This window comes from Pristiophorus japonicus, chromosome 9 (assembly GCF_044704955.1).
Source record: "Pristiophorus japonicus isolate sPriJap1 chromosome 9, sPriJap1.hap1, whole genome shotgun sequence".
Taxonomy (NCBI): domain Eukaryota; kingdom Metazoa; phylum Chordata; class Chondrichthyes; family Pristiophoridae; genus Pristiophorus; species Pristiophorus japonicus.
In genome coordinates, this window is record NC_091985.1 from 153,719,290 (window position 1) to 153,744,199 (window position 24,910).

Consider the following 24,910-nt stretch of genomic DNA (forward strand, 5'->3'; position numbering starts at 1 on the left):
AGCAGTCATGCATTACCTTACATTACCATACAGGGAATGGTAGCATAGTGGTTATGTTACTGGACCAGTAATCCAGAGGCCTGGACTAATGATCCGGTGTGTTCAAATCCCACCATGGCAGCTGGGGAATTTAAATTCAATTAATTAAATAAAATCTGGATTAAAAAGCTAGTATCAGTAATGCTGACCATGAAACTTCCGGATTGTCTAAAAAACCCATCTGGTTCACTAATGTTCTTTAGGGAAGGGAATCTGCTGTCCTTACCTGGTTTGGCCGATATGTGACTCCACACCCACAGCAATGTGGTTGACTCTTAACTGCCCTCTGAAATTCCACCGACAGGACAGACCCACCAGAGGAGGTGGCACAGTGGTCAGGGGGAGTGGCTTTGGATGTCCTCAACCTTGACTCTGAACCCCATGCAGTCTCATGGCTTCAGCTCAACCATGGGCAAGGAAACCTGCAGATTACCACCTACTGCCTTCCCTCATTAGCTGATGAATCAGAACTTCTTCATGTTGAACACCATTTGAAGAAGCACTGAGGGTAGCACGTGCAAAGAATGTATCTCCGGATGGGGGACTTCAGTCTCCATCACCAGGAGTAGCTCGGTAGCACCACTACTGACCGAGCTGGCCGAGTCCTGAAAGACATAGCTGCCAGACTGACTGCGGCAGGTGATGAGAGAACCAACACGAGGGAAAAACCAACTTGACCTCGTCCTCAACAATCAACCTGTCGCAGATGCATCTGTCCATGACAGCATTGGTAGCAGTGACCACCACACAGTCCTTGTGGAGACGAAGTCCCATCTTCACACTTAGGACACCCTCCATTGTGTTGTGTGGCTCTTACCACTGTGCTAAATGGGATAAATTCAGAAGAGATCTAGCAGCTCAAAACTGGGCATCCATGTGGTGCTGTGGGCTATCAGCAGCAGCAGAATTGTATGCTACCACAATCTGTAACCTCATGGTCCGGCATATCCCTCACTCTACTATTACCATCAAGCCAAGGGACCATCCCTGGCTCACATCCCCCGATGTACCTAAAAATGAGGTGCCAACCTAGGGAAGCTGCAACACAGGACGACATACATGCTAAACAATGGAAGCAGCACACTATAGACAGTGTTAAGCAATTCAACAATCAACAGGATCAGATACGCGCATAGCAACCCCAAGCATTTTGAGAGTGCAGGGCTGATCAATCGCAGCCTGGAAAAACATCAAAATATAGCACACTGGGGACATTAGTAAATTTTGGCCTACCTGACCACCACTGCCTTTAATTAGCGCTCCACAAGTGGCCAGCCGAGGTGACAACGCCTCCTGCAGCCGCCATTGATGACGCCCGGCGATGTTGCAGAGGCAGAAGCAAATTTTTACATCCGGGGCGATAACCGGGCAGTGTGCACCGGATGACATCATGATCTCCGGAGTGCAACAGATCGAGGCGGTAAGTAACCTGCCATGGAAGTTTGCAAGTATCGGTGATTTCGCCGCTCCAAATCGGTAAGCCCTTTGCGCCCCGATATCACCCCCCGGAGGTGCTGATGGGAGGCACAAAGGAGGCCAATTTCTCCCAAATAATTGTAGCACAGATTTGCCATGATCTAACTGAATGGCGGAACAGGCTTGAAGGCTGGAATGCTCTACTCTTGTTGCTGTCTTCCACAGAGCATCAAACAGGCCCTGAACCTGTCCCCCTCCCTCCAAATCACTAATGCAAGCATCCTCCACCCATTTCTCCCCTGTCCTACTCTGCTTGGTCTTCCCTTCATTCCCCTCCCTACCCCCCGACCAATACCAATATCCTCCCTGTCCTATTTCCCATTTTTCATTCCCCTACTCCCTTCTTGTCCCCATATCTATTCCTCTCACCACTGTACCCTCCAGTCACCCATTCTCCCTTCTTTCTCCCCGTCCATCTCTCCTATCATTTGATTCTCTGTGTGGAATGTTATGGAAGATGGGACTAGTATTTCTGTAGTTAATAAATAAAATGCTGCCACACTCTGTCGAATGCTGACCTGATGTCAAGGGCAGTCACTCTCACCTCATATTTGGAATTCACCTCTTTTGTCAATGTTTGGAAGAAGGCTGCAATGAGCCAGGTAGCCCTGGTAGACCCAAATTGAGCATCTATGAGTATGTTATTGGTGAGTAATTGCCGCTTGATAGCACTGTTGACGACTCCTTCCATCAATTGCTGATGATTGAGAATATACTGATACAACGCTAATTGGCCGTGATTGGTAGCTATTACAATTACTATGCTTTAATTTGGCAAGAATATAGTATATATTCAGAATAGATGCAATTTTCTCCAAGATTCCCAAGAGAAAGCAACATAACTTCACTTAAATGTTTAGTCTCACATATAGACACACTTAACAGATATTCATATTCTTTCTTTTCTACCAACAGGCGTATGTCACTTGTGCTCTTGGAATAGAATTTGTTGGTTATTCTCAGATCTGCTTTGGTGCTTCTAATTCCATTTTCTCCGTGATTTTCGGAAAACTATCAAAATATACTGGGCGATTTCCACTGTTCTTTTTTGGTGAGTTAAGTTGTGTTTTTGTACCTTAAGATGGCAAAACTCAAAGGAATGTTGGGGTCTGCCTTATAAAGCATATCAAATGTTTCCGGCAAAAAAAGGACTGTTCATGCAAGTCACCAAGTAATACATCACCAGAGCATACATTCTCATTGCTGAATAAGAAATAGTTAAAACAATCATAGCACATTTCCTATATTAGTTGCATCATGTGAAATATGGCATAGGAGGACTGACTTAATGAATGAATGCTCCAGTAGGAATATCAAGAAAATATTGTCCCATTCCCATGAGGGAGGAGAAAGCAGGGGAGAAGAGAGGAGAATGGGAAAGGGGAAGAGGCGCAGAAGAAGAGGGTTGAGTGTTGTCCAAGACAGAATTGGTACACTGTGGATGGGTCCTGAGACCAGAATGTTAGGCTGTGGGGCGTGGGGGAAGATGCCAACCCCAAAGTTTAAGGGGTCGAAATTCGGTAATTTGAGGCGGTGTCACTGCCTGAGTGTGTTGGGTGCAGGCTCAAACTGCCAAATTCAATTTCTACGGCCAAAGATGAGAGAACAGCGCTAAAAAGTGGCATTGCATACTCATCTTTGGACAGGAGCTCAGGAGACCGACAGAATTTTGCATCGGGAAACAGCCGTAATGCGAGCTGGAAAACGGCACGAAAAGAAAAAAAACCCTCAACTTCTCCGACCCACACACAAACTTCCCCACTGTTACAACTCATTAAAAAAATGAAGAAATAAAGAAAGAAAAAAACTTACCTTGCTCTCTGGCCGATACCGCCCGAGTTCCACTGTTTACTCATCACTTTTTCCAGGCTGTAAGAACGCCTGCCGGGTCAGCCGACGTTCAAACTAAATATCACGATAGAGGCGCCAAGGAGGCGTTGCACGCTGGATGATGTCACCACGCAGGTGGCATTAGCCGGCGCAGTGTTAGCTCTTGGAGCCTCTGCCAAAGAGCCGACTGAATTTCTGAGCAGGTGTGGACGCTGCTTACCGTCGCAGGTAGGCCTTTGCCACCCGTTAGCCGCTTCCCGCCAGCGGTAACGTTGGCGGTAGAAACTGAATTTTGACCCCTAATTGTTGCTCAGGGGAGGCTAGCGTGTTCAAGTTGGAATGCAAAACTGACAATGGTAAATCCCAGAATGTTGTTCACTTTGGGTGCTGGAGATACTGAGAAACTACAAGTGCCAAAGTAAAATGGGATGCTTTGGAATGTCAGCTCATTCCCACGTGCCTTTCCCACAAGTGCATCTGTCAACGTGGAGCTGACCCGACCTGCAATGCAGGGGACCTAATTGAAATCATTGAGGTACTTTACAGGCACTTAAGAGCCTTTCCCCCGCTACTTTTTAACTTTCCCTATATGGCCACGGGATTGACGCAGTTCGGGAACCACGTCTGTCAACCTGAGGCATGATTCCATGGCCATTGACAGCATGAAAAACAAACCCAAATAAAAACATGTTGATTACATCGGTGAATAGATTGATGGAGATTCTGTTCTACTTGGAAAGTGATTGGTAAATGTTAATTTTTCACTGTTCATTCTCAGTTGTTGCCTTCTAACTCAACAGTAATTGCAGTGAATTGTTCTGCACTATAAAAAATGACATATACCATTTGAATACATTTTTGTGTTGTTTCTTGTCAAGTTTTTCTCACAGTATGCTGTGATTGTCCAGTTACACACAAAATCAAGTCATCAACCTTTACAATTTCATTCTTAGCACTCTTTCCACTGGTTTAATTTGCTTTCAGTCCCTGAATATGGCAAATTACATTTTTCAGCCTGAGACCTTCTGTGGTGAATTTCTGTGGAGGTTCTGTCATTTGTCCATTGTTAACTTCAATGGAAGAGCTGCAGAAATCCCAGAAACACATAAGCACCACTTACACTGTTTGTCAGGGTTTCTGCAGCTGTTCCGCTGAACTTGCATAAAATTGTAAATCCACCCCTTTCCAATTACTTTTAAATCTGCTTAATTTTATGTATTACCTATCCATACACATCTTTTATTTGTACCAATTACTGAAACAAAAGTCTATAGATTTGTGACTAAAGCAGCAATAACTTCTTAATGAATGTACATTTTAAATTCTGTTCTTGATTGTATTTGTAGTTGGCGTCATATTAGTGATTTTATTTAAATATTTCTTTGTCACTCATATATAATTTTTATTATATGATTGTACGGTAAAGATTCAGCTATGTTAGATTAAACTTAAAATTTAATGTGGCCAGGGTCCCTTTAAGGATCCTGGCTTAAAACATGTCATGAGTGACGTCACCAGACCCGATCCATCTAATTGGGCTGGGTAATGCGCTGGATGGGCTTAATGGCTTAATAGGCCCCATTAAGGTAAGTTAATTCTGTACAGTGAGCTCGGGACCAGCCATGGACACTGGCCGCCCCGGACCCGCTAAGGTAAGAAAAATTCCGGCCAATGTCATTGGAATGTTGCAACCATTCAACATTTTTTATATAATAGATTTATGATTTACCATTCAAAGTAGGACTTGTTTAAAATAATTTAAATATTAAAATGAGGCCAGCATATGCCACTAGTGAAATCTAATTTTTCAGCCCAAATCACCCACTATGGGGCTACATGCCACTTTGTTCAACAAATGCCCACCAGCAGTGAAGTTAAAAAGGCTATTTAATACTTAAAAGATTATTAAACTTTAATACTTTGAAGTTAATCTAGTAAATACATTTAAGTTTGGGCTAAGCCACACAAGAAATGGAGAGAGATATGAAGCAATGATGTGTGTATGAAATGTTCCAGTAATCAAATGTGAAGAATTCAGACCAAAGTACCGTTGTAATAAGTGTCTGCAGATCGAAGAATTAAAAGACAAGGGCTAGAAATTCATTGTTGCCAAGAAATGGGCAGTGTTTAGACTAAAAATGGTTAAGTAGCACCAATTAAAAATCGTCTAGGCTGCACGCAAAATTTGATCTTCCTCCTCATTAAAATGATTACAGTCATGATTCTCATCTAAAAACCCAAGCTCATTGGTATGCCACTGAAAAGATGGACCAATATCAGGGCAGTCTAAACACAAGTAATGATTACCACAGGCTTTTTTCACTGCTTAAAGGGAAGGTTCATTGATGCTGCAGCATCTCATTCTCAGCATTGTTGGATGTACAGCTGCCTCAACAACCATAAGAATGAGGACAAGGAGAAAGAGCACTTATTTACAAATCCTGATGGCTGATCGGTGCCCCAGGGAGAGGGCCCGGAGGTTTTGAGATCTAATATATAGCTCCATCTAGTGGACTACTGCTCCACCTAGTGGACTATTATGATAATGCGGCCATTGCTGTAAATACAATAAAGGCATCAGGTGACAGGTCACCTGACAAGTTCCTATGTTAAGAGCCATCTTGAAATCTGTGTGTTTGTGATGTCGTAGAGAATATACCACATTTAGCGATGAAGGATCGGATTCCTGGATACACTACCTGAAATTTTTGTTGGTAGATGATTCCAACCAAACATCAGAGAGACTAGAGAGATCCTTTGTGTTGCACAACAGCTAAAAATCCAAGATAAATTACAAGCATACTTGGTTGAACTGAAGAGTCCAGATGGCCAGACCTATGGGAATAATAGGGCGCTTGGGTGTGTTTCAAATGCAACCGTGAGACTTTCGAAGTGTATGTGGAGCGGCTAGAAATGTTTTTCATCGCAAATGATGAAAATCGTAACTGGGTGGTGTTAGAAAGAAAACAGGCTATTTTCTTGACTGTAGCAGGCTCCGAGGTGTATGAAACCCTGAAAAATTTGCATCTTCCCGTCAAGCCAAAGGACACAATCCTTACGGAGATTCTAAGCAAGTTAGAACAGCACTACAGTCCTGAGCCCTTAGAAATTGCTGAAAGTTATCGTTTCGGAAAACAAGATCAGTTAATTGACAAAGTATCAGTGAATGCATTGTAACATTAAAGAAGCTATCTATTCACTGTCTTTTCGGAAACTTTCAGGACCGAGCATTGCTTAACCGCTTTGGTTGTGGGATGAAGAATGAAGCAATCAGAAGAAAGTTGTTGACAACCCCTAACTTGACTTTTGATTGAGCTTGTCAGACAGCTATGTCAATGGATATGGCTGACCAATATCCCCGATAATTTTGTACCATTTGCAGTCGGCAGAAACCGAGGTGAATCGCCTGCAGGTTAAAATAAAAGGCAGTTGGGCCCCAAGGCCTCAGCAACTGGCCACGGTAACAGAGCATTGAAGTCGTGCTATCGGTGCCTGGGACAACACATTGCTCAAAGTTGCGAAGGCAGAGTGTTTGTTCTGCAGGAAAATTGTGCATGTTGCGAAGGCATGCTGACTGAAGATTAAACTTTCAAGGCTATAAGTAGAAATCCCCAGAGACTATATAGCATAGAAGAAAAGCAACAGCACAAAGAAATACACATTATCAGGAGCATGAAGGTATCTAACAGCGATTCGAAACGTATCAGCAACCAAGTAGATGTTGCAGGAACCAGCATACCCATGGAAATCGACACTGATGCATCCATGAGCGTAGTACCGGAATCGCCACTACGCCAACCTGACCCTGCCACACAGCACTGCCCCCCGGTCATCAGAATCTACGACGCAGCCTTGGACAATGTGGACCATTTTCCATACCTTGGGAGCCTACTATCAGCAAGGACAGATATCGACGACGAGATCCAACACCGGCTCCAGTGTGCCAGTGCAGCCTTCGGTCACCTGAGGAAGAGAGTGTTTGAAGGCCGGCACCTCAAATCTGGCACCAAGCTTATGGTCTATAGTGCAGTAGTGATACCCGCCCTCCTACATGGCTCAGAGACGTGGACCATATACAGTAGACATCTCAAAGCGCTGGAGAAGTACCATCAGCGCTGCCTCTGCAAGATCCTGCAAATCCACTGGAAGGATAGACATAGAAACATAGAAAATAAGTGCAGGAGTAGGCCATTCGGCCCTTCGAGCCTGCACCACCATTCAATAAAATCATGACTGATCATTCACTTCAGTAACCCTTTCCTGCTTTCTCTCCTTACCCCTTGATCCCTTTAGCCATAAGGGCCATATCTAATTCCCCCTTGAACATATCTAATGAACTGGCCTCAACAACTTTCTGCGGTAGAGAATTCCACAGGTTAACAACTCTCTGAATGAAGAAGATTCTCCTCATCTCGGTCCTAAATGCCTTACCCCTTATCCTTAGACTGTGACCCCTGGTTTTGGACTTCCCCAGTATCGGGAACATTCTTCCTGCTTCTAACCTGTCCAATCCCGTCAGAATTTTATATGTTTCCATGAGATCCCCTCTCATTCTTCTAAACTCCAGTGAATACAGGCCCAGTCGATCCAGTCTCCCCTTAAATGTCAGTCCTGCCATCCCGGGAATCAGTCTGGTGAACCTTCGCTGCACTCCCTCATTAGCAACAGCGTCCTTCCTCGGATTAGGAGACCAAAACATTTATCCACATTATACTGCATCTGCCATGCATTTGCCCACTCACCTAACCTGTCCAAGTCACCCTGCAGCCTCTTAGCATCCTCCTCACAGCTCACACCGCCACCCAGCTTAGTGTCATCTGCAAACTTGGAGATATTACACTCAATTCCATCATCAAAAGACTAGAGACTGAGAGCATTATCTCTAAGATAGATCTATGTAATTGGGCTACACCCATTGATGTATATTGTAAATAGCTGGGGTCCCAGCACTGAACCCTGCGGCACCCCACTAGTCACTGCCTGCCATTCTGAAAAGGACCCGTTTATCCCGACTCTCTGCTTCCTATCTGCCAACCAGTTCTCTATCCATGTCAATACATTACCCCCAATACCATGTATTTTAATTTTGCACACTAATCTCTTGTGTGGGACCTTGTCAAAGGCCTTTTGAAAGTCCAAATACACCACATCCACTGGTTCTCCCTTGTCCACTCTACATTCTGTACATTCTCAAAAAATTCTAGAAGATTTGTCAAGCACGATTTCCCTTTCATAAATCCATGCTGACTTGGACCGATCCTGTCACTGCTTTCCAAATGTGCTGCTATTTCATCTTTAATAATTGATTCCAATATTTTCTCCACTACTGATGTCAGGCTAACTGGTCTATAATTCCCCATTTTCTCTCCCTCCTTTTTGAAAAGTGGTGTTACATTAGCTACCCTCCAGTCCATAAGAACTGATCCAGAGCTGATAGACTGTTGGAAAATGATCACCAATGCATCCACTATTTCTAGGGCCACTTCCTTAAGTATTCTGGGATACAGATTATCAGGCTCTGGGGATTTATCGGCCTTCAATCCGATCAATTTCTCTAACACAATTTCCTAACTAACGTCAGTGTTCTCGCTCAAGCCAACATCCCCATCATCGAAGCACTGACCACACTCGACCGGCTCCATTGGGCGGGCCACATCGTCCGCATGCCTGACACGAGACTCCCAAAGCAAGCATTCTACTCAGAACTCCTACATGCAAGCGAGCCCCAGGTGGGCAGAGGAAAAGTTTCAAGGACATCCTCAAAGCCTCCATGATAAAGTACAATATCCCCACTGGCACCTGGGAATCCCTGCCCCAAGACCTCCCAAAGTGGAAGAAGGAGGGCGTTGAGCACCTCGAGTCTCATCGCCACGAGCATACAGAAACCAAGCGCAGACAGCGGAAGGAGCGTGCGGCAAACCGGACTCCCCATCCACCCTTTCCTTCAACCATTATCTGTCCCATCTGTGACAAAGCCTGTAATTCCCATATTGGACTGCACAATCACCTGAGAAGTAACTTTTAGAGTTCCTCAATTTCGAGAGTCTGCCTATGATGATGATGACCGGAATCGCTATATCTCGACAAATTGCGTGAATTCCCATTGGAGAAATCCAAGGTAGAGCCGTGAGGCTACTCAGGAGAGCAAATTCCTGTGGTAGGTCGTATCACTGTACCGGTGAAATACAAAGATCAATTTCAGAGTTTGCCTCTCTTAGTAGTGGCAGGAGACCAGCCTACCTTACGAGGAAGAAATTGGTTGGAATCTCTGAAGCTGGATTGGAATGAGATATTTCGTGTTGAAACGAGATTTGCATCAAAGGATGATGTCATTAAAAAGTATCCTATTGTGTTCTGCAAAACAGGCTGTCCAATCCAAAGCTTCAAGGCGAGTATCAGAGTATAGAAGGACCCTGGACCAGTTTACTGCAAGCCATGTCCCGTACCATACGCACTAAAGGAGAAGGTTGAGCAAGAACTCAAAAGACTAGAGACTGAGAGCATTATCTCTAAGATAGATCTATGTAATTGGGCTACACCCATTGTTGTGAACCTAAGTTAGATGGTAAGGTAAAGTTGTATGGTGATTATAAAGTAACCGTAAACCAAGTTCTAGAGGGTAATCTCCCCAATACATTGCCAAATGTAAAAGATTTGTTCACAACACTGATAGGTGGTCAGATCTTCTCAAAGTTAGATCTTACAAATGTCCACTTACAACTTGAACTAGATGAGTCCAAGTCATGCTTGACTAACTACTCATCTAGAACTATGTCAATTTAATAGGTTACCAGTTGGAGTGTTGTCTGCCCCCGTCATATTCCAAGGGGTGATGAACCAGATTTTGCAAGGTATTGAAAGGGTAGTATGTTATTTAAATGATATACTAATTTCAACACCAAACAGGCAAATCCATAATAACATATTGAATGAAGTGCTCAAACGGCTAAAGAAGCAGAGTACGAGTGACTGCTCACAAGTGTGAGTTATTTCAAATAAAGCGGATAGCAAGGGCCTATTTCCCTTGGTGGAGGGGTCACTTATGAGGGGGCATAGTTTTAAGGTGGTTGGTGGAAGGTTTCAAGGGGATTTGAGGGGAGGTTTCTTCACGCAGAGGGTTGCGGGGGTCTGGAACTCTCTGCCTGGAAGGGTGGTGGATGCAGAAACACTCACCACATTTAAAAGGTGCTTGGATGGGCACTTGAAGTGCTGTAACCTACAGAGTTACAGACCTAGAGCTGGTAAGTGGGATTAGACTGGATAACCTCTTGTTGGCTGGTGCAGATACGATGGTAAGTACTGCAGGGAATCGAATACAGCCAGGGTGACCTCCTGGACTAGTTTTGATCACCTGGATGGGTCGGAGAGGAATTTTCCCAGATTTTTTTCCCCAATTGGCCTGGATTTTTATCTGGTTTTTGCCTCTCCCAGGAGATCGCATGGCTCCGGTTGGGGTGGAGTGTAGAATGTTGCAGTGCAAAGAGTGTCGCAGTTGTGTGGGGTGGACTGATTGGGCTGGATGCTCTTTACCTTTCGGCCATTGTTCATTGTTCATAGGTTTATATGTAACCTTCAGGGCTGCTGAGCGAGGGCCATGTGGCTCTTTGTCAGCTGGCGCAGACACAATGGGCCGAAATGCCTCCTTCTGCACTAAATTTCTATGTTTCTATTTCAAAACTCAGTGGAATACTTAGGGCACAGAGTAGACAAAGATAGTTTACATGCAACCAAGGGAAAGCTGGATGCAATTAGAAACGCACCCAATCCTAAGAATGTCAGTGAACTGCGATCATTTTTGAGTCTTTTGAACTATGATGGGAAGTTCCTACCAAATTTGGCTACAGTGTTGCATCCACTGAATGAGCTGTTGAAAAACAGGTCCATTGGAAGTGGTCAGAAGAATGCGGCGCAGCATTCAAGGAGTGTAAAAGCCAGTTGGCAGAGAACACCATGTTAGTTCACTATGGCATATCTAAGGTGATCAAGCTAGCATGTGACGCCTCGCCATATGGAATTGGGGCAGTGATCTCTCATGTACTACGTAGTGGGGAGGAGAGACCAATTGCTTTTGCCTCACGCTCTCTCAGTGCCAAAGAGCGTAATTATGCGCAGATCGAAAGAGAAGCTTTGGCATTAATTTTTGGGGTCAAGAAGTTCCATAAATACTTGTATGGTCATAAGTTTACCATTGTTACAGACCATAAGCCCCTGACAGTAATCTTCCATCCAAAGTCCCCAGTTCCAACATTAGCTGCAGCCCAAATGCAGAGATGGGCTTTGATTTTGTCAGCATTGAGTACAGACAATCAGCTGTTCACAGTCATGCTGATGCTATGTCTAGATTACCATCCCCATCACAAGTTACACCAGATGGGGAAGAAGTGTTCTATTTGTCATACATTGATGAACTGCCAGTCACAGCTGAAGAGATTGGTAGTGCAACCAAAAGTGACCCAGTAATGTCAAAGGTGTATGATTACATAGCAAATGGCTGGCCAAACTGTGGGCTAGGATTTCCTATGGCTTACCGCCCAGTTTCTGTGTGATATTGGCCATTGTGGGCGGTAATCAGATGAGTGAAAGTTTCCTTACCTGAGTTACGCCGGTGGTTTTGAGGTTCCATTGGGGAGCAGATCGCCGGCGGCACCGTCCTCAGATCGCCCTGATGCTATATTTGGCTGAGTGGTGACCCGTAGGTAAGTTTAAAAAACCGCCCACGAGGATCCGCGGAGCTGGGCGATAGGTAAGCAGCTCTTCAAGAAAAAGGTTAGTAATTGTTTTTTTACTAATTATTTTAAAAATGTGTTGTGGTGATTTAGTTTTAAGGTGTCTTGGGAATGTTTTTTTGATTTTTTTAATTGATGTTTTTTGAAAAATTATTTTTATTGTTTTTCTGGTGTTCGGCCCAACCCATCAATTTTTATTGATTTTTTTAATTTTTCGCCCATTTTGTTTACGAACAATCGACCCTAAATTGCACTTTTGCACCCAGAATGGGGGTGCAAGGCCCATGTTTTACGCTCGGTGGATTTTTTTAATTTTGGGGGGGGGAAGTTTTTGCTGGCAATAATCTTCCCAGTCTTACCAGTCATTTAGGCTGCGATCGGGCGCTGGCGAGCTGATAGGAAATTCTAGCCTCAGGTATCAGAAAAAAATATTCATCCATTCTTCATTCATAGGAATTAATTGTTCGTGGATAAAGATTGTATCATGTGAGGCGTAAGAGTGGTTATCCCAAATAAATTCAGGTCCAAATTATTAGGAGATCTTCATGGCCAGCACCTGGGAATGTGCTTGACCAAGATTTTTGCACGCAGTTACTTATGTGGCCAGATTTCGATAAAGATATAGAGTACATTGTTAGTCAGCATACAACATGTCGATCAGTAAGCAAAAAACCACCATCAGTACCGTTACAGCCATGGAAATGGCCTTCCAGGGTGTGGCAAAGGTTACATATCTATTTTGCTGAGCTATAAGGATAGCAATTGTTCATTGTGATTGATAGCCATTCGAAGTGTTTCCGATATGGGAGGCGAAATTGGTGAAGACCCCTGCCCGCCCAAGTGCCACTCAAAAAAATTCTTCACAGGTCGCAAGTTCCAGGTTTTCGTGCATGTGCTTCGAGCACGGAACTTGGTGGAACTTGTGCGACCCTTATGGGCAGGTACGCACCCGTAGGGGCCACAACTTACGGCCCATTAATATAAAAATATCAATCATGGGAAATCAATGCATGCCTGGCTGCCAATAAATTATTTTATTACTTAATTGAAGTTTTCAATTAAGTTCCTAGAACATGTCAATAAAAATGTTACCCTCAGGAAACCTGCAAAGCAATTTACTTTGCTGATTAGCACAGAACTTGGTGAGAGTTGGGTGAATCTGCTCAATGGAGAGGCTTGCTAAATAAAGTGACAACAGGAATTTGGTGAGAATGGGAATTTGGTGGAGGGGGGAAGGAGGTGTTAGGTAATTTAAAGAAGGGACAAAAGTAAATATATACATAATCAGAATAATTAATTAGATCTAAGGGAATAAAATTAAAATGAACTTAGTAGAGGATACCAACATTAAAGGGAGCCGAATTGTAATAAATAAAAATCTGATACACATCATTTTTTTCTTATTCGTTCATGACACTGCCCTTTGGAACTCCTGCAGCGATGTCTGGGGCTGTGATGATTGACCACCAACCACCACAACCATTTTCCTTTGTGCTAGAATGATTCCAGCCAGTGGGGAGTGTTTCCCCTGATTTCCATTGAATTCAGTTTCACTAGGGCATCTTGATGCCACACTCGGTCAAATGCTGCCTTGTGTCAAGGGCAGTCACTCTCACCTCCCTTCTGGAATTCAGCTCCTTTGTCCATGTTTGGACCAAAGCTGTAATGAGATTTGGAGCCGAGTGGTCCTGGCAGAACCCAAACTGGGCATCGGTGAGCAGGTTATTGGTGAGTAAGTGCCGCTTGATAGCACTGTCGATGACATCTTCCATCACTTTGCTGATGATTGAAAGTAGAGAGATGGTGTGGTAATTGGCCAGATTGTATTTGTCCTGCTTTTCGTGGAAAGGACATACCTGGGCAGTTTTCCACATTGTCGAATAGATGCTAGTGTTCTCATTGTACAGGAACAGCTTGGTTAGTTCTGGAGCACAAGTCTTCAGCACGACAGCTGAGATGTTGTCGGGGAACATAGCCTTTGCTGTATCCAATAATCAATAGCTAGGAATATGGGGATAATAAAACTAAAAACATATTCATAAAACGTAAGTAGATAAACTTTTAAGCAAAATTATGGGACAGCTTAGACCTGTTGCTGCAATTCCTGTGCCATGTGGGAACCCCAGGATACTTCATGTGCCTCCAGTTGCTTGAGCTCAAGCTCAGGATTTCTGAGCTTGAGGAGTGGCTGGAGTTACTGTAGGGCTTATGGGAGACTGCGAATTTATTGGAGGGCATATTCCAGGAGATGGTCATCCCATGGCTGCAGAGAGTTCAGGGGACAGACAGGTGTTTTTGCAACCACCGACTTAAGTCCCACAAAGTGCTGCCTTGGTGCAAGTGGAAAATTCAGCACTGAGAGGGTACAAATCATTTTGAGGGGGAGAAAGGGAACAGCCAGAAGTCGTAGTCCATGTGGGAACCCAATGATATAGGAAGGAAAAGAGTTGAAGGTCTTGAGAACCTCAAAGTTAATAATCTCTGGATTAATCCCAGTGCCACAGACTAGAGAGTATAGAAATAGTAGGATAAGAGAGGTTAATGCGTGGCTGGAGAAATGGTGCAGGAGGAAGGGCTTTAGGTTCCTGGGGCATTGAGACCAATTTTGAGACATGAGGACCTGTTCAAGATGGACAGGTTTCACCTCAACAGAGCTGGGACCAATGTCCTCATGGGGAGGTTAATTAATGCTGTATGGAAGGTTTAAACTAATTTGACAGGGGTTATGCACCAGGATGAAATATTAAGATGGTGATAATGTGGGACTTCAGTTATCCTAATATAGGTTGGGATAGTAACAAAGGGGTAAAGAGGGGGATGAATTCCTGAAATATGTACAGGAATTTTCTTGATCAGTGTGTTTCCAGCCCAACGAGGAAGGAAGCAGTCTGAATCTATTTCTGGGGAATGACGTGGAGCAAGTTGAGCATGTTTCAATGGGGGAACATTTGGGGAATAGTGATCGTAATACCTACAGGTTTAGAATAGTTACGGAAAAGGCCTAGAAACAATCAAGCATAAAAATACTTAACTGGAGGAGGGCTAATTTCAGTAATTTGAAAAGGAATCGGCCCCGATGCATTACAATCAAAAATTGGTGGATAAAACAGCAATTTAACAATGGGAGACCTTCAAAGAGGAGTTGGTTCGGGTACAGAGTAGACACATTGCCACAAAGGGCAAAGGAAGGGGATCCAAAGCTAGAGCTCCCTGAATGACTAAAAATATTGAGGTTAAAATGATACAGAAAATGGAAGCTTATGACAAATGTAAGGTCCATAATACAGAAGACAACCAAGCTGAATACAGAAAGTACAGTGGAGATCTAAAAATTAGAATGAGAGGGGCAAAGCGAGAGTACGTGAATAGATTAGCAGCTAACATAAAAAGGGAACCAAACATTTTTTAATAAACATATACATAGTAAAAGGATAGTAAAAGAAAGGTGGGGCTGATGAGAGACCAAAAAGGAGATCTTCTTGTTGAGGCAGAAGGCACGGCTGAGGTGCTAATTGAGCACTTTGCATCTGTCTTCTCTAGAGATGATGATGCTGCCAATGTAGCAGTAAAAAGTAATGAAATTGGATAGGATAAAAATAGATAAAGAGGAGGTATTTAAAAGGTTGGCAGTACTAAAGTCACTCAGTCTGGATGGGATGCATCCTAGATTACTGAGGGAAGTAAGCGTGGAAATTGTGGAGCCTCTGGCCATAATCTTCCACTCTTCCTTCAATGTGGGACTGGAGGATTACAAATGTAATACCCCTGTTACACAAAAGGAGAGCGGGATAAACCCGGCAACTACAGGCCAGACAGCCTGACATCAGAGGTGGAAAATAATTTAGAGACAATAATCTGGGACAAAATTAATTGGTACTTGGAAAAGTATGGGCTACTAAATGAAAGTCAGCACAGATTTATTAAAGGGAAATTGTATTTGACGAACTTGATTGAGTTCACTGATGAAGTAATGGAGTGAGTTGATAAGGGTAGTGGGGTTGATGTGTATATGGATTTTCAAAAGGTGTTTGATAAAGTACCACATAATAGACTTGTTAGCAAAATTTAAGTCCATGGGATTAAAGGGATAGTGGCAGTGTGGATATGAAATTGGCTAAAGGGCAGAAAGCAGAGAGTAGTAGTGAATGGTTGTTTTTCAGACTGGAGGTATACAGTGATGTTCCCCAGGGGTCAGTATGAGGACAGCTGCTCTTTTCAATATATATTAATGGCCCGGACTTAGGTATACAGAGCATAATTTCAAAGTTTGCAGATGGCACGAAACTCGCAAATGTAGTAAACAATAAAGAGGATAGTAACAGACTTCAGGAGGACATGGACAGACTGGCGAAATGGGAAGATACATCGCAAATGAAATTTAATGCAGAGAAATGTGAAGTGATACATTTTGATAGGAAGAATGAGGAGAGGCGATATAAACTAAATGGTACAATTTTAAAGGGGGTGCAGGAACAGAGAGACCTAGGAGTGTAAATCTTTAACAGTGGCAGGACAAATTGATGAGGCTATTAAAAAGCAGATGGGAGACTTGGCTTTATCAATAGAGGCATGGAGTACAAAAGCAAGGAAGTTACATTAAATCTTTATAAAACAGCTGGAGTATTGTATTCAATTCTGGGTGCCACACTTTAGAAAGGATGCAAGACTTTAGAGAGGGTGCAGAAGAGATTTACTAAAATGTACCTGGGATGAGGAAAGTCAGTTATGTGTAAAGACTGCATAAGCTGGGGTTGTTCTCCTTAGAGCAGAGAAGGTTAAAAGGAGATTTGAAAGGTGTTCAAAATCATGAACGATTGTGATAAGGAGAAACCAGAGGACACAGATTTAAGGTGATCATTTTACGCAGCAAGTTGTTGTGATCTGGAATGCTCATTATCCCCATGGGAATAATGAGCATCAAGTACAGTTCCCTAGCCACTGACTCCATCCCTCTCTCCAACTTCTGTCTCAACTTTGGTATCATATTTGACCCTGAAATAAGTTGCCGATTACATTTCCAGGGCATAACTAAGATTGCCTATTTCCACCTCCGTAACATCGCATATCTCAGCCCTTGCCTCAGCTCATCCACTGCTGAAACCCTCATTCATGTCTTTGTTACCTCTAGACTTGACTATTCAAACACATGCCAGGCTGGCCTCCCACGTTTTACCCTCTGTAAACTTGAAGTCATCCAAAACTGAGCTGCCCATGTCCTAATATCCAAGTCCCATTCATCCATCACCCCTGTTCTTGCTGTGAGCTACATTAGCTCCCGGTTAAGCAATGCCTCGATTTCAAAATTCTCATCCCTGTTTTTAGACCCCTCCCTGGCCTCACCCCTCCCTATCTCTGTAATTTCCTCCAACCCCAGGACCCCGCTGAGATGTCTGCGCTCCTCTAATTCTGCCCTCTTGAGTATCCCTGATTATAATCGCACAACCATTGGTCGCAGTGCCTTCTGTTGCCTAGGCCCTAAGCTCTGGAATTCCCTGCCTAAACCTCTCTTTCCTCCTTTAAGACGCTCCTTAAAACCTGACTCTTTGACCAAGATTTTGGTCATCTGCCCTAGTTTCTCCTTGTGTGGTTTGGTGTCAAATCTTTTGTCTTATAATGCTTCTGTGAAGCACCTTGGGTCGTTTTACTACATTAAAGGGACTATATGAATACAAGTTGTTTATGTTGTTGACTCTTCAGAGGAGCCTCCAACTTTGGAGGGTGCACCATCAGCAGACCCAAGCACACCCAGCACCAGCACAGATACATACACCTCAGTGGGTCCTTTGCGCCATGGAGTAGAGTTGTTATCTGGTGTCTCACGATTCACAAGTGAGCAAGAGAAGATGGTGTTGACAGGGACAGCAGTGGAGACTCCTTGCCAGAGGGGGCAAGACGCTCCAAGCTCTGCTGAGCTGGACGCAGACACTGAGCATCAGGGGCCATCGATAAAGAGGGTGATCTTGGATGCATAGCAACAATTGAATGAGATTCTGGCATCTTTTGCAGCCACGATGTCTGCAAATGGAGGAGTACATCTCCAACATGAGCACCACCATATTGCAGGTGATGGCGACGATGTGCTGTTCCATGGAAAGGATGGCCACCTGCAAGGAGCAGCAAATGCACCTATCACATGAGAACATGTTAGCTGTGGACAACAGATGGCAGGCACTCATAGACCTCATCTTGAGGAAGAATGTAGACGTAGACATTGCTAGCAGTGTGGGTGGCCCATGAGAGGGATGAAGGTGAGGGAGGACATAGAAGTGGGGTTCCTCTCATAGCACTCCCACTTCTCCCCTGTTGCCTCCCCCTCAGTCAGAGCTCCACATGCTTCTTTGGATTGTGATGGCTGAGTCTGTTCCTGCACAATCGCAGACGTTTACGGGGCCATTAGAGGCTCCAAAACCCAGAGGACGTCTGTCAAAAGTGTCTTAACGAGTCACAGCGGGGAAGTGCCTGCCTCTACCTCTGTTGAAGCCACAGGGGTTGCACCTTGTAGAAGCACTCGGAAAAGAAAAATGACACAAAGTAGATGTACGCGAGTATGCACATGGATGTATGAAAAAATTTTAGTGTTAAGTTTGTTATTTTGATGACACACAAATGTTTCTCTTTGTACCACTTTCGGGTCTTGTCCATTTTTGCCTCAAACCTTGGAAGTGGCTTTGTCACTTGGAGTGAATGGTGACACATTACTCAACTTGGAGCATTGGGGCTTTGGGTGAGAGGAGTGGCTTGGTCATTGTAGGGATGCATTATGGTGTTGTTAGGGAAGAGGAATGGTACAGCATGTGGCAGCCATGTGGCTGCATTGGAGCACATTAAGTAAATCTGTCCATGATGAGGCTACTCTGGCCTTTTGGGCAGCAATATACACCGCTGCTGGTGCCATCTCCACCTCAGGCTCTTCCTCCTCATCTTCCACCTGTTCCTGCTCCTCTGAAGAGGCTGTGCACTGTGCCTTGCTCCTCCTGCAGCTCCAATCCTCACTGCTGCACTATGTTGTGCAGTGCGGAACAGACGACGATGATTCTGGAGACCCTGGCTGGTGCATACTGAAGGGCTCCTCCAGATCTGTCAAGGCATCTGAAATGCATCTTCAGCATGCCGATTGTTTGCTCTATGACACATCTGGTGTAGATGTGGCTCTCATTATTTATTTCCATGGCCTCAATACTTGGCCTCCTCAGGAGTGTCATGAACCACGTCTTCAGTGGATAGTCCTTGTCTCCAAGCAGCCAGCCGGTAAGTTTGTTTGGAGGTGTAAAGAGTTGAGGGAGGGTGGACTGGTGCAGAATGAAAGAGTCATGACAGCTGCCAGGGAATCTGGTGCACATAATCATCTTTTTATGGTTGCAGACGAGCTGCAACATTGAGGGAGTGAAAGCCCTTGCGGTTCACAAACATGCCTGGATGATGGGGTGCCTTCATGGCCACATGTGTGCAGTCGATGATGCCCTGCACCTGTGGGAAGTCAGCCAGAGCCACAAAACCGAGCACCCGCTCAGTAACATTGGCCTCATCAGTGGCAAATTCGTATAATTGGCTGACTTGTGAAACATGGCATCGGTCACCTGGGTGATGCATCTGCTGGTGGCCGACTGCGAGATTTCACAATTGTCTGCTGCATATTCCTGGAAGGAGCCTGAGGCGAAGAAGTTGAAGGCGGTGGTGATTTTGACAGCCACTGGTAAGAAGTGTCCACCAGGACCTCGAGGTAGCAGGTCTTGTTCCAGCAAGCTGCAAATGTCTGTGATGACCTGGCGCAATAGCCTGATCCTCCTGATGCACTGCTCCTCAGTCTTGTTGAAGAAGCTCATCCTCTGCCTGTATACCCTGTATTGGGGTTATCGTCTCCAGAGCCCTGTGGTGCCTCCCTCTGATGTGGAGCATCAGGTCGATGAGAAGAAGGCTGCTGTTGTGATTGCTACTGCTGCTGTGACTGGTGTTTTTGGTGGTGGGGATCATCTTGGTCCAATTCTGAGGACCAAGGTGAGATTGTATAAGCGGCACTCAATCTGATGTAGTAGATGGTGATTAAGGTGGAGATCAGAGGGCCAATCCCTCAATGTTGTGATAGTGAGTAGCAATGTGGTGAGAGTGACTTCCGAGGTTTCAAAAATGACCCAAATCTGTGGACAAAATGGAGTGAACAAGAGCCTTTCCATGAGGCAAGTAATGAGATGTAATGTTGCAGTATTTATGTGTTTTCCCAGCTGTCAGTGAATGAACTCACCAATGGTCACTGAGCTACCATCTCCCCTTTACAGGCGAGGTACCTGACTTCCCTGAATCCCGTGCTCCTGCAGTTCAAGTCAAAAGCTAGCATTAAAGTCACTTAAGGGTCTCTCAACAATTACTTAATTATTTCAATTAAGTCACCCACCTCTACCAATCACATCCGTGTTACGCCTTCAAAGCCGCCTGAGTTAAATGTGTGAGTCAGTGGGATGACGGGTTCCTGACATGCTCACTATTTTCGGGATTTTTATTGCCGACCCATTCCCAAGCCCGCACGGGCGGCAATGGGAAAATTCCGGCCCGGAAATTGCTGTCAGGTTTAACCAATAATAACGGCGATGCTGACAGCCTCGCCGTTATTACTACAGCATATTGCGGGCCAACAACTTGCATTTATATGGGGGCTTTAACGTTGGAATGTTGTCAAACAAAATTTGACACCGAGCCATATAAGGAGATATTGGGGCAGATGACCAAAAGCTTGGTCAATTAGGTCATTTTTAAGGAGCATCTTAAAGGAGGTAGTGAGGTTTAGGCATGGAATTGCAGAGCCTAGGGCCTTGGCTGAGCGAAAAAAATCAGGGATGCACAAGAGTCTAGAATGGAGGAGAGATAGGGAAGGGCGAATCCATGGAGGGATTTGAAAACAAGGATGAGAATTTTAAAATCCAGTGCCATTCCGTAATGGTTTAAGTGGCTGTGGTGTTAATTCATCAAACTCGATCTCACATTGATGTTAATGCGGGGTGCTGAGCTGTGATTATTAGTTCGTCAACTCTTTCGGCAAGGGTCACTGTGGAGCAGCTCAAAAGTCTCAGCAAATTGTGGCATGGTGTATGTAATGGCATAGGTCACTTGACATTATTTCCGCACCTTAGACTATGGTGCACGTTTTCAGCAAGTTCAGATCTGTTGTGATATGCTAAAAAGATCTGCATGTTGATTTTTATTTGTTTCATGTCACAGCAACCCTTACGAATCTGGGATCAATAACTGCATTGTTTTTATGGCATCCAAGGCCGGAACAACTGCCAGTGTTTTTTGTGTTTCCTTTTCTTTGGGGAGTAGCTGATGCTGTTTGGCAGACCCAGACTAACGGTATGTTGAAAATGTAACTGTTAAAATGGAAACGGAAAAGTAAAATTAATATTGCATCAGAAAAACTATAGCAACACAATAAGGAATATGATGAAGTAGGGACAGAATATCTGATATAAGACTATGGGCTGGATTTTTGGCTTTGATCTTTTTGGGGCGATAATGGCAGCGGGGCGGGGAGGTTAGTGCCTGGGAATAGTTTGCACCTCAGTAGGTAAGTTTGGGCAGCTGGGCCCTAAGTTAGGGGGCACAATGCTAAGGGAGGCGTTGTACACATCTCTTGGGCGCTAACATGGGAAACTCCCGAGCTAAAGAGCCGGGCCGGGAGCGCTCCGAGAGACACCTTGGCGGGGGGGGGGGGAAAGCAAAATAAACTCCACAAAAACATTCCCAAAACATTGCCCATGCCACCACAACACAAATTGTTAAAAAAAATTAAAAGAAAAAATAATCGCACTTACCCTAAGAGTCCATTATTTATCTCTTCGCTGTCGGGATGGATGGACTGCCTGATTTCCCAGGCGTTCACTGCGGGGCACGCTGCGGGGCATACGGGCAAAAATCAAAACTTGCACCGGTGTCGCAACCAGGGACGTTGCACACTGGGTGCAGCTCTTCCGGGCTGTGCTGCTCAGTGCCACTGCTAAACCGAAGCTCGCTGCGGTGTGCTGGAGGCTGACCGCCTGGCCAAATTACCTCACCCCCGCTATTGCCGCCACTCCAGGGTGAAAAACGGAGTGGAGAAGACCTGAAAATCCAGCCCTATATTCCGTATTGTTTTTCCTGATCATTACAACTTAAGCAACATAGATTTGTCCAATTCGAAATGTTCGCGATGAATATTGTTCTCTTTAAGAACAGAAGTGGAAAGCACTTAAGTTCATTTTTTTCAGTGTTACAACTGTGCCTGGCTCTGGAGAGTTTGTCAATTTTTGACTTAGCAGGGTAATCTTCAACCTCGCCACCTGGGCAGTAACCTGGTGGAGTGGATCACTCGGCTGTTTTAGAACTTATCTGATTTTCATCCTCATTGAAATCAATGGAATAAGAATTGGGCAGAATCTACCCCAGGCAGACAATCTGCTCCACCATTACCCCAGCCATTCAATGAAGTGCTACATGGATGTGAGTTGGTCATCTGAGGTCTGGAGTTGACAGGATGGAAGCTACCAACATTTGGCTAATTGCTTTGACCCTTGACTCCTGCCTCCAAACATGAATTGGGATTGAGGACCATGGTTAAAAATGTGTGTCCCAGATTGGGCCACCCTCCTAACTGATAGAGAATGTGTGGTCATGAGTGGCTTTGAGGGGAGAAAATTGTAGAAAGAAAAAAAATGGGAACATAAATGATAATTGAAAATAAGATGAATTTGGAAAATAATTTCTACGGGATAAAAGCAGAAATTTGACTTAATAATTGTGCTTTCTCCTTCAAGCTCTGTATGGAGTTCTATTTGTGGACCACAAAGAGGCTGCATTTGCCAACTACCGGCTGTGGGAGTCTGTGGGATTTGTTACAGCATTTGCTTATTCAAACTTTTTGTGCATAAAGGTCAAGTTGACTATCTTGTTGCTAGTCCTGCTATTAGGCATGATATTATATGGAATCGTGGAGTACATTGAATTTAAGGAACCTAACAGTGAAAGATCTCAACCTATTTCAAACATTATATTCGGTGCTCACCTAAAAAGAAAGAAGAAGAAAGTCGAAGAGGAAGGGGACGAGATAGAGCAACCTGAAACCACTGAGCAACCTGAAACCACTGATGAGAAATCTGTTGATGAAAATTACACCGAAACCCAAAATATATCTTCAGGGACAAAACTATAAAAGCAGCATTTTCATTGATTTCTTCGGATGCCTCAGCAAATGACAGCATCCACATTCTTTCAAAGATCAACCGTACAATTTCAAATGTACTTATAATTTACTTAAAATGAAAATATAATTTTTTTAAGATATTTCAATTATTATATTAATTTTAAAATGACCAGGATTGACTTTTATAATATTCCATCTTTAAATAAGTTAGATAATATAATTGAATTTAATCTGTTTATGGAAACTCTTGTTTAGCCAGTTACACAAGCAAAGGTGTTGAAGAAAAAGTCCAAACTGTAACGCAAGGTTCAGAGAGGATTTTGCAGCAACCTGTACTGCAACTCTTTTGAAGTCCAACACCCCCTGCAGTTTAAAGAATGGGCTGGCCACCTTTGATTCATACACTTGTAAAAGTGTTCCGCAACTTGGTGAATATCCTATGGTGCATTAATATTTTTTCCATGAGGTTACCTAACCAATTCCCATTATAATGCTCAGGCAATTGGTGTTTGCAATGCTTGTAGCCAGAAATACATCTCTCCAATTCAAATATCTGGCATAAAACCCCGCAAAACATCATAATGTCATTCTTGTATTTAGTGTCAGCTGTGGCATAGTTGGTAGTGCACTAGTGAGTTGTAGGTCTCAAGTCCCATGCCTGAGACCCGAGCTCAAAATCCAGGCTGACACTCCAGTGCAGTACTGAGGGCATTGCACTGTCGGGAGTGCCGCCTTCAGAATGAGATGTTAAACCGAGGCCCCATTTGACTTTTCAGGAGAACGTAAAAGATCCCATGGCACTATTTCGAAGAATAGCAGGGGAGTTATCCCCGGTGTCCTGGCCAATATTTATCCTCCAACAAAAACCACTAAAACATTTTCTGATCATTGCTGTTTGTGGTGGCTTGCTGTGCACAAATTCGCTGCCGCGTTTCCTACAACAGTAACTACACATCAAAAAGTATTATATTGGCTGTAAAGCACTTTGGGACGTCCTGAGGTCATGACCGCTGCTATATAAATACAAGTCTTTCTTTATTTCGGGTTTTATTCTAACTTATTGAATCTTTCAGCGATATCATATGTGATTATGTATAAGTTTCTGGAATTTTAAATTAAATTAAAGGAACCTTTATCATCCTTATCAGAATAAAAAGAAATTCATACTAATGCTTATTCTAGGTTAGCTGTTACATGGATACATGTTTATTTAGATCAAGTTTAATCCTTCAGTACTTAGATTTCGGGTCTGAACAATTTAGACTGAAAAGTTTGGCGATTACAAATAAAAATACAATATCTGTTGATCAAAGTTGAAGATGCCCTGAATAAACCGCATGGCCTCTGATGGCCTGCACTAGACCACCAGGGCAGCATGCAACAAGGCCTGCAGCCCGGCATCCAAGACGGAGTGCCACGCTAGAGCCGTAATTGTTGAGCCAACCCAAGAGTCGGCCAACAAAAAAAGATGGTGGCCTAGGACCCTCCGCTTTAATGAACGTCACGCGAGCGGATGTCTGCTGGCTTTGTGACCCGCGGGGTAATTTCCCCCGCAGGGCAGTGTAGTGTCACCACTCATGGCGATGACATCATTGTTGGTCGCGCGGTGGCCTGGGGCACTAACCGTGGGGTGCGGCGCTGCGGAGATGCTAATGGGGCTATAAAAAGGGGC

The 24,910-nt window shown here is 44.1% G+C and overlaps 1 protein-coding gene across 2 annotated transcripts in view; it reads left to right on the forward strand.

The window, feature by feature from the left end:
• Window positions 1-24,321, forward strand: part of unc93a (unc-93 homolog A) — a 134,017-nt gene extending 109,696 nt beyond the window's left edge. For both annotated transcript variants that reach the window (XM_070889977.1, XM_070889978.1), the window contains 3 exons: window positions 2,431-2,566; window positions 21,282-21,413; window positions 22,853-24,321. In XM_070889977.1, coding sequence (XP_070746078.1) covers window positions 2,431-2,566; window positions 21,282-21,413; window positions 22,853-23,247 — 663 coding nt within the window. In that variant the 3' untranslated portion in view covers window positions 23,248-24,321. The remainder of the gene's footprint in view (window positions 1-2,430; window positions 2,567-21,281; window positions 21,414-22,852) is intronic.
• Window positions 24,322-24,910: the final 589 nt, after the last annotated feature.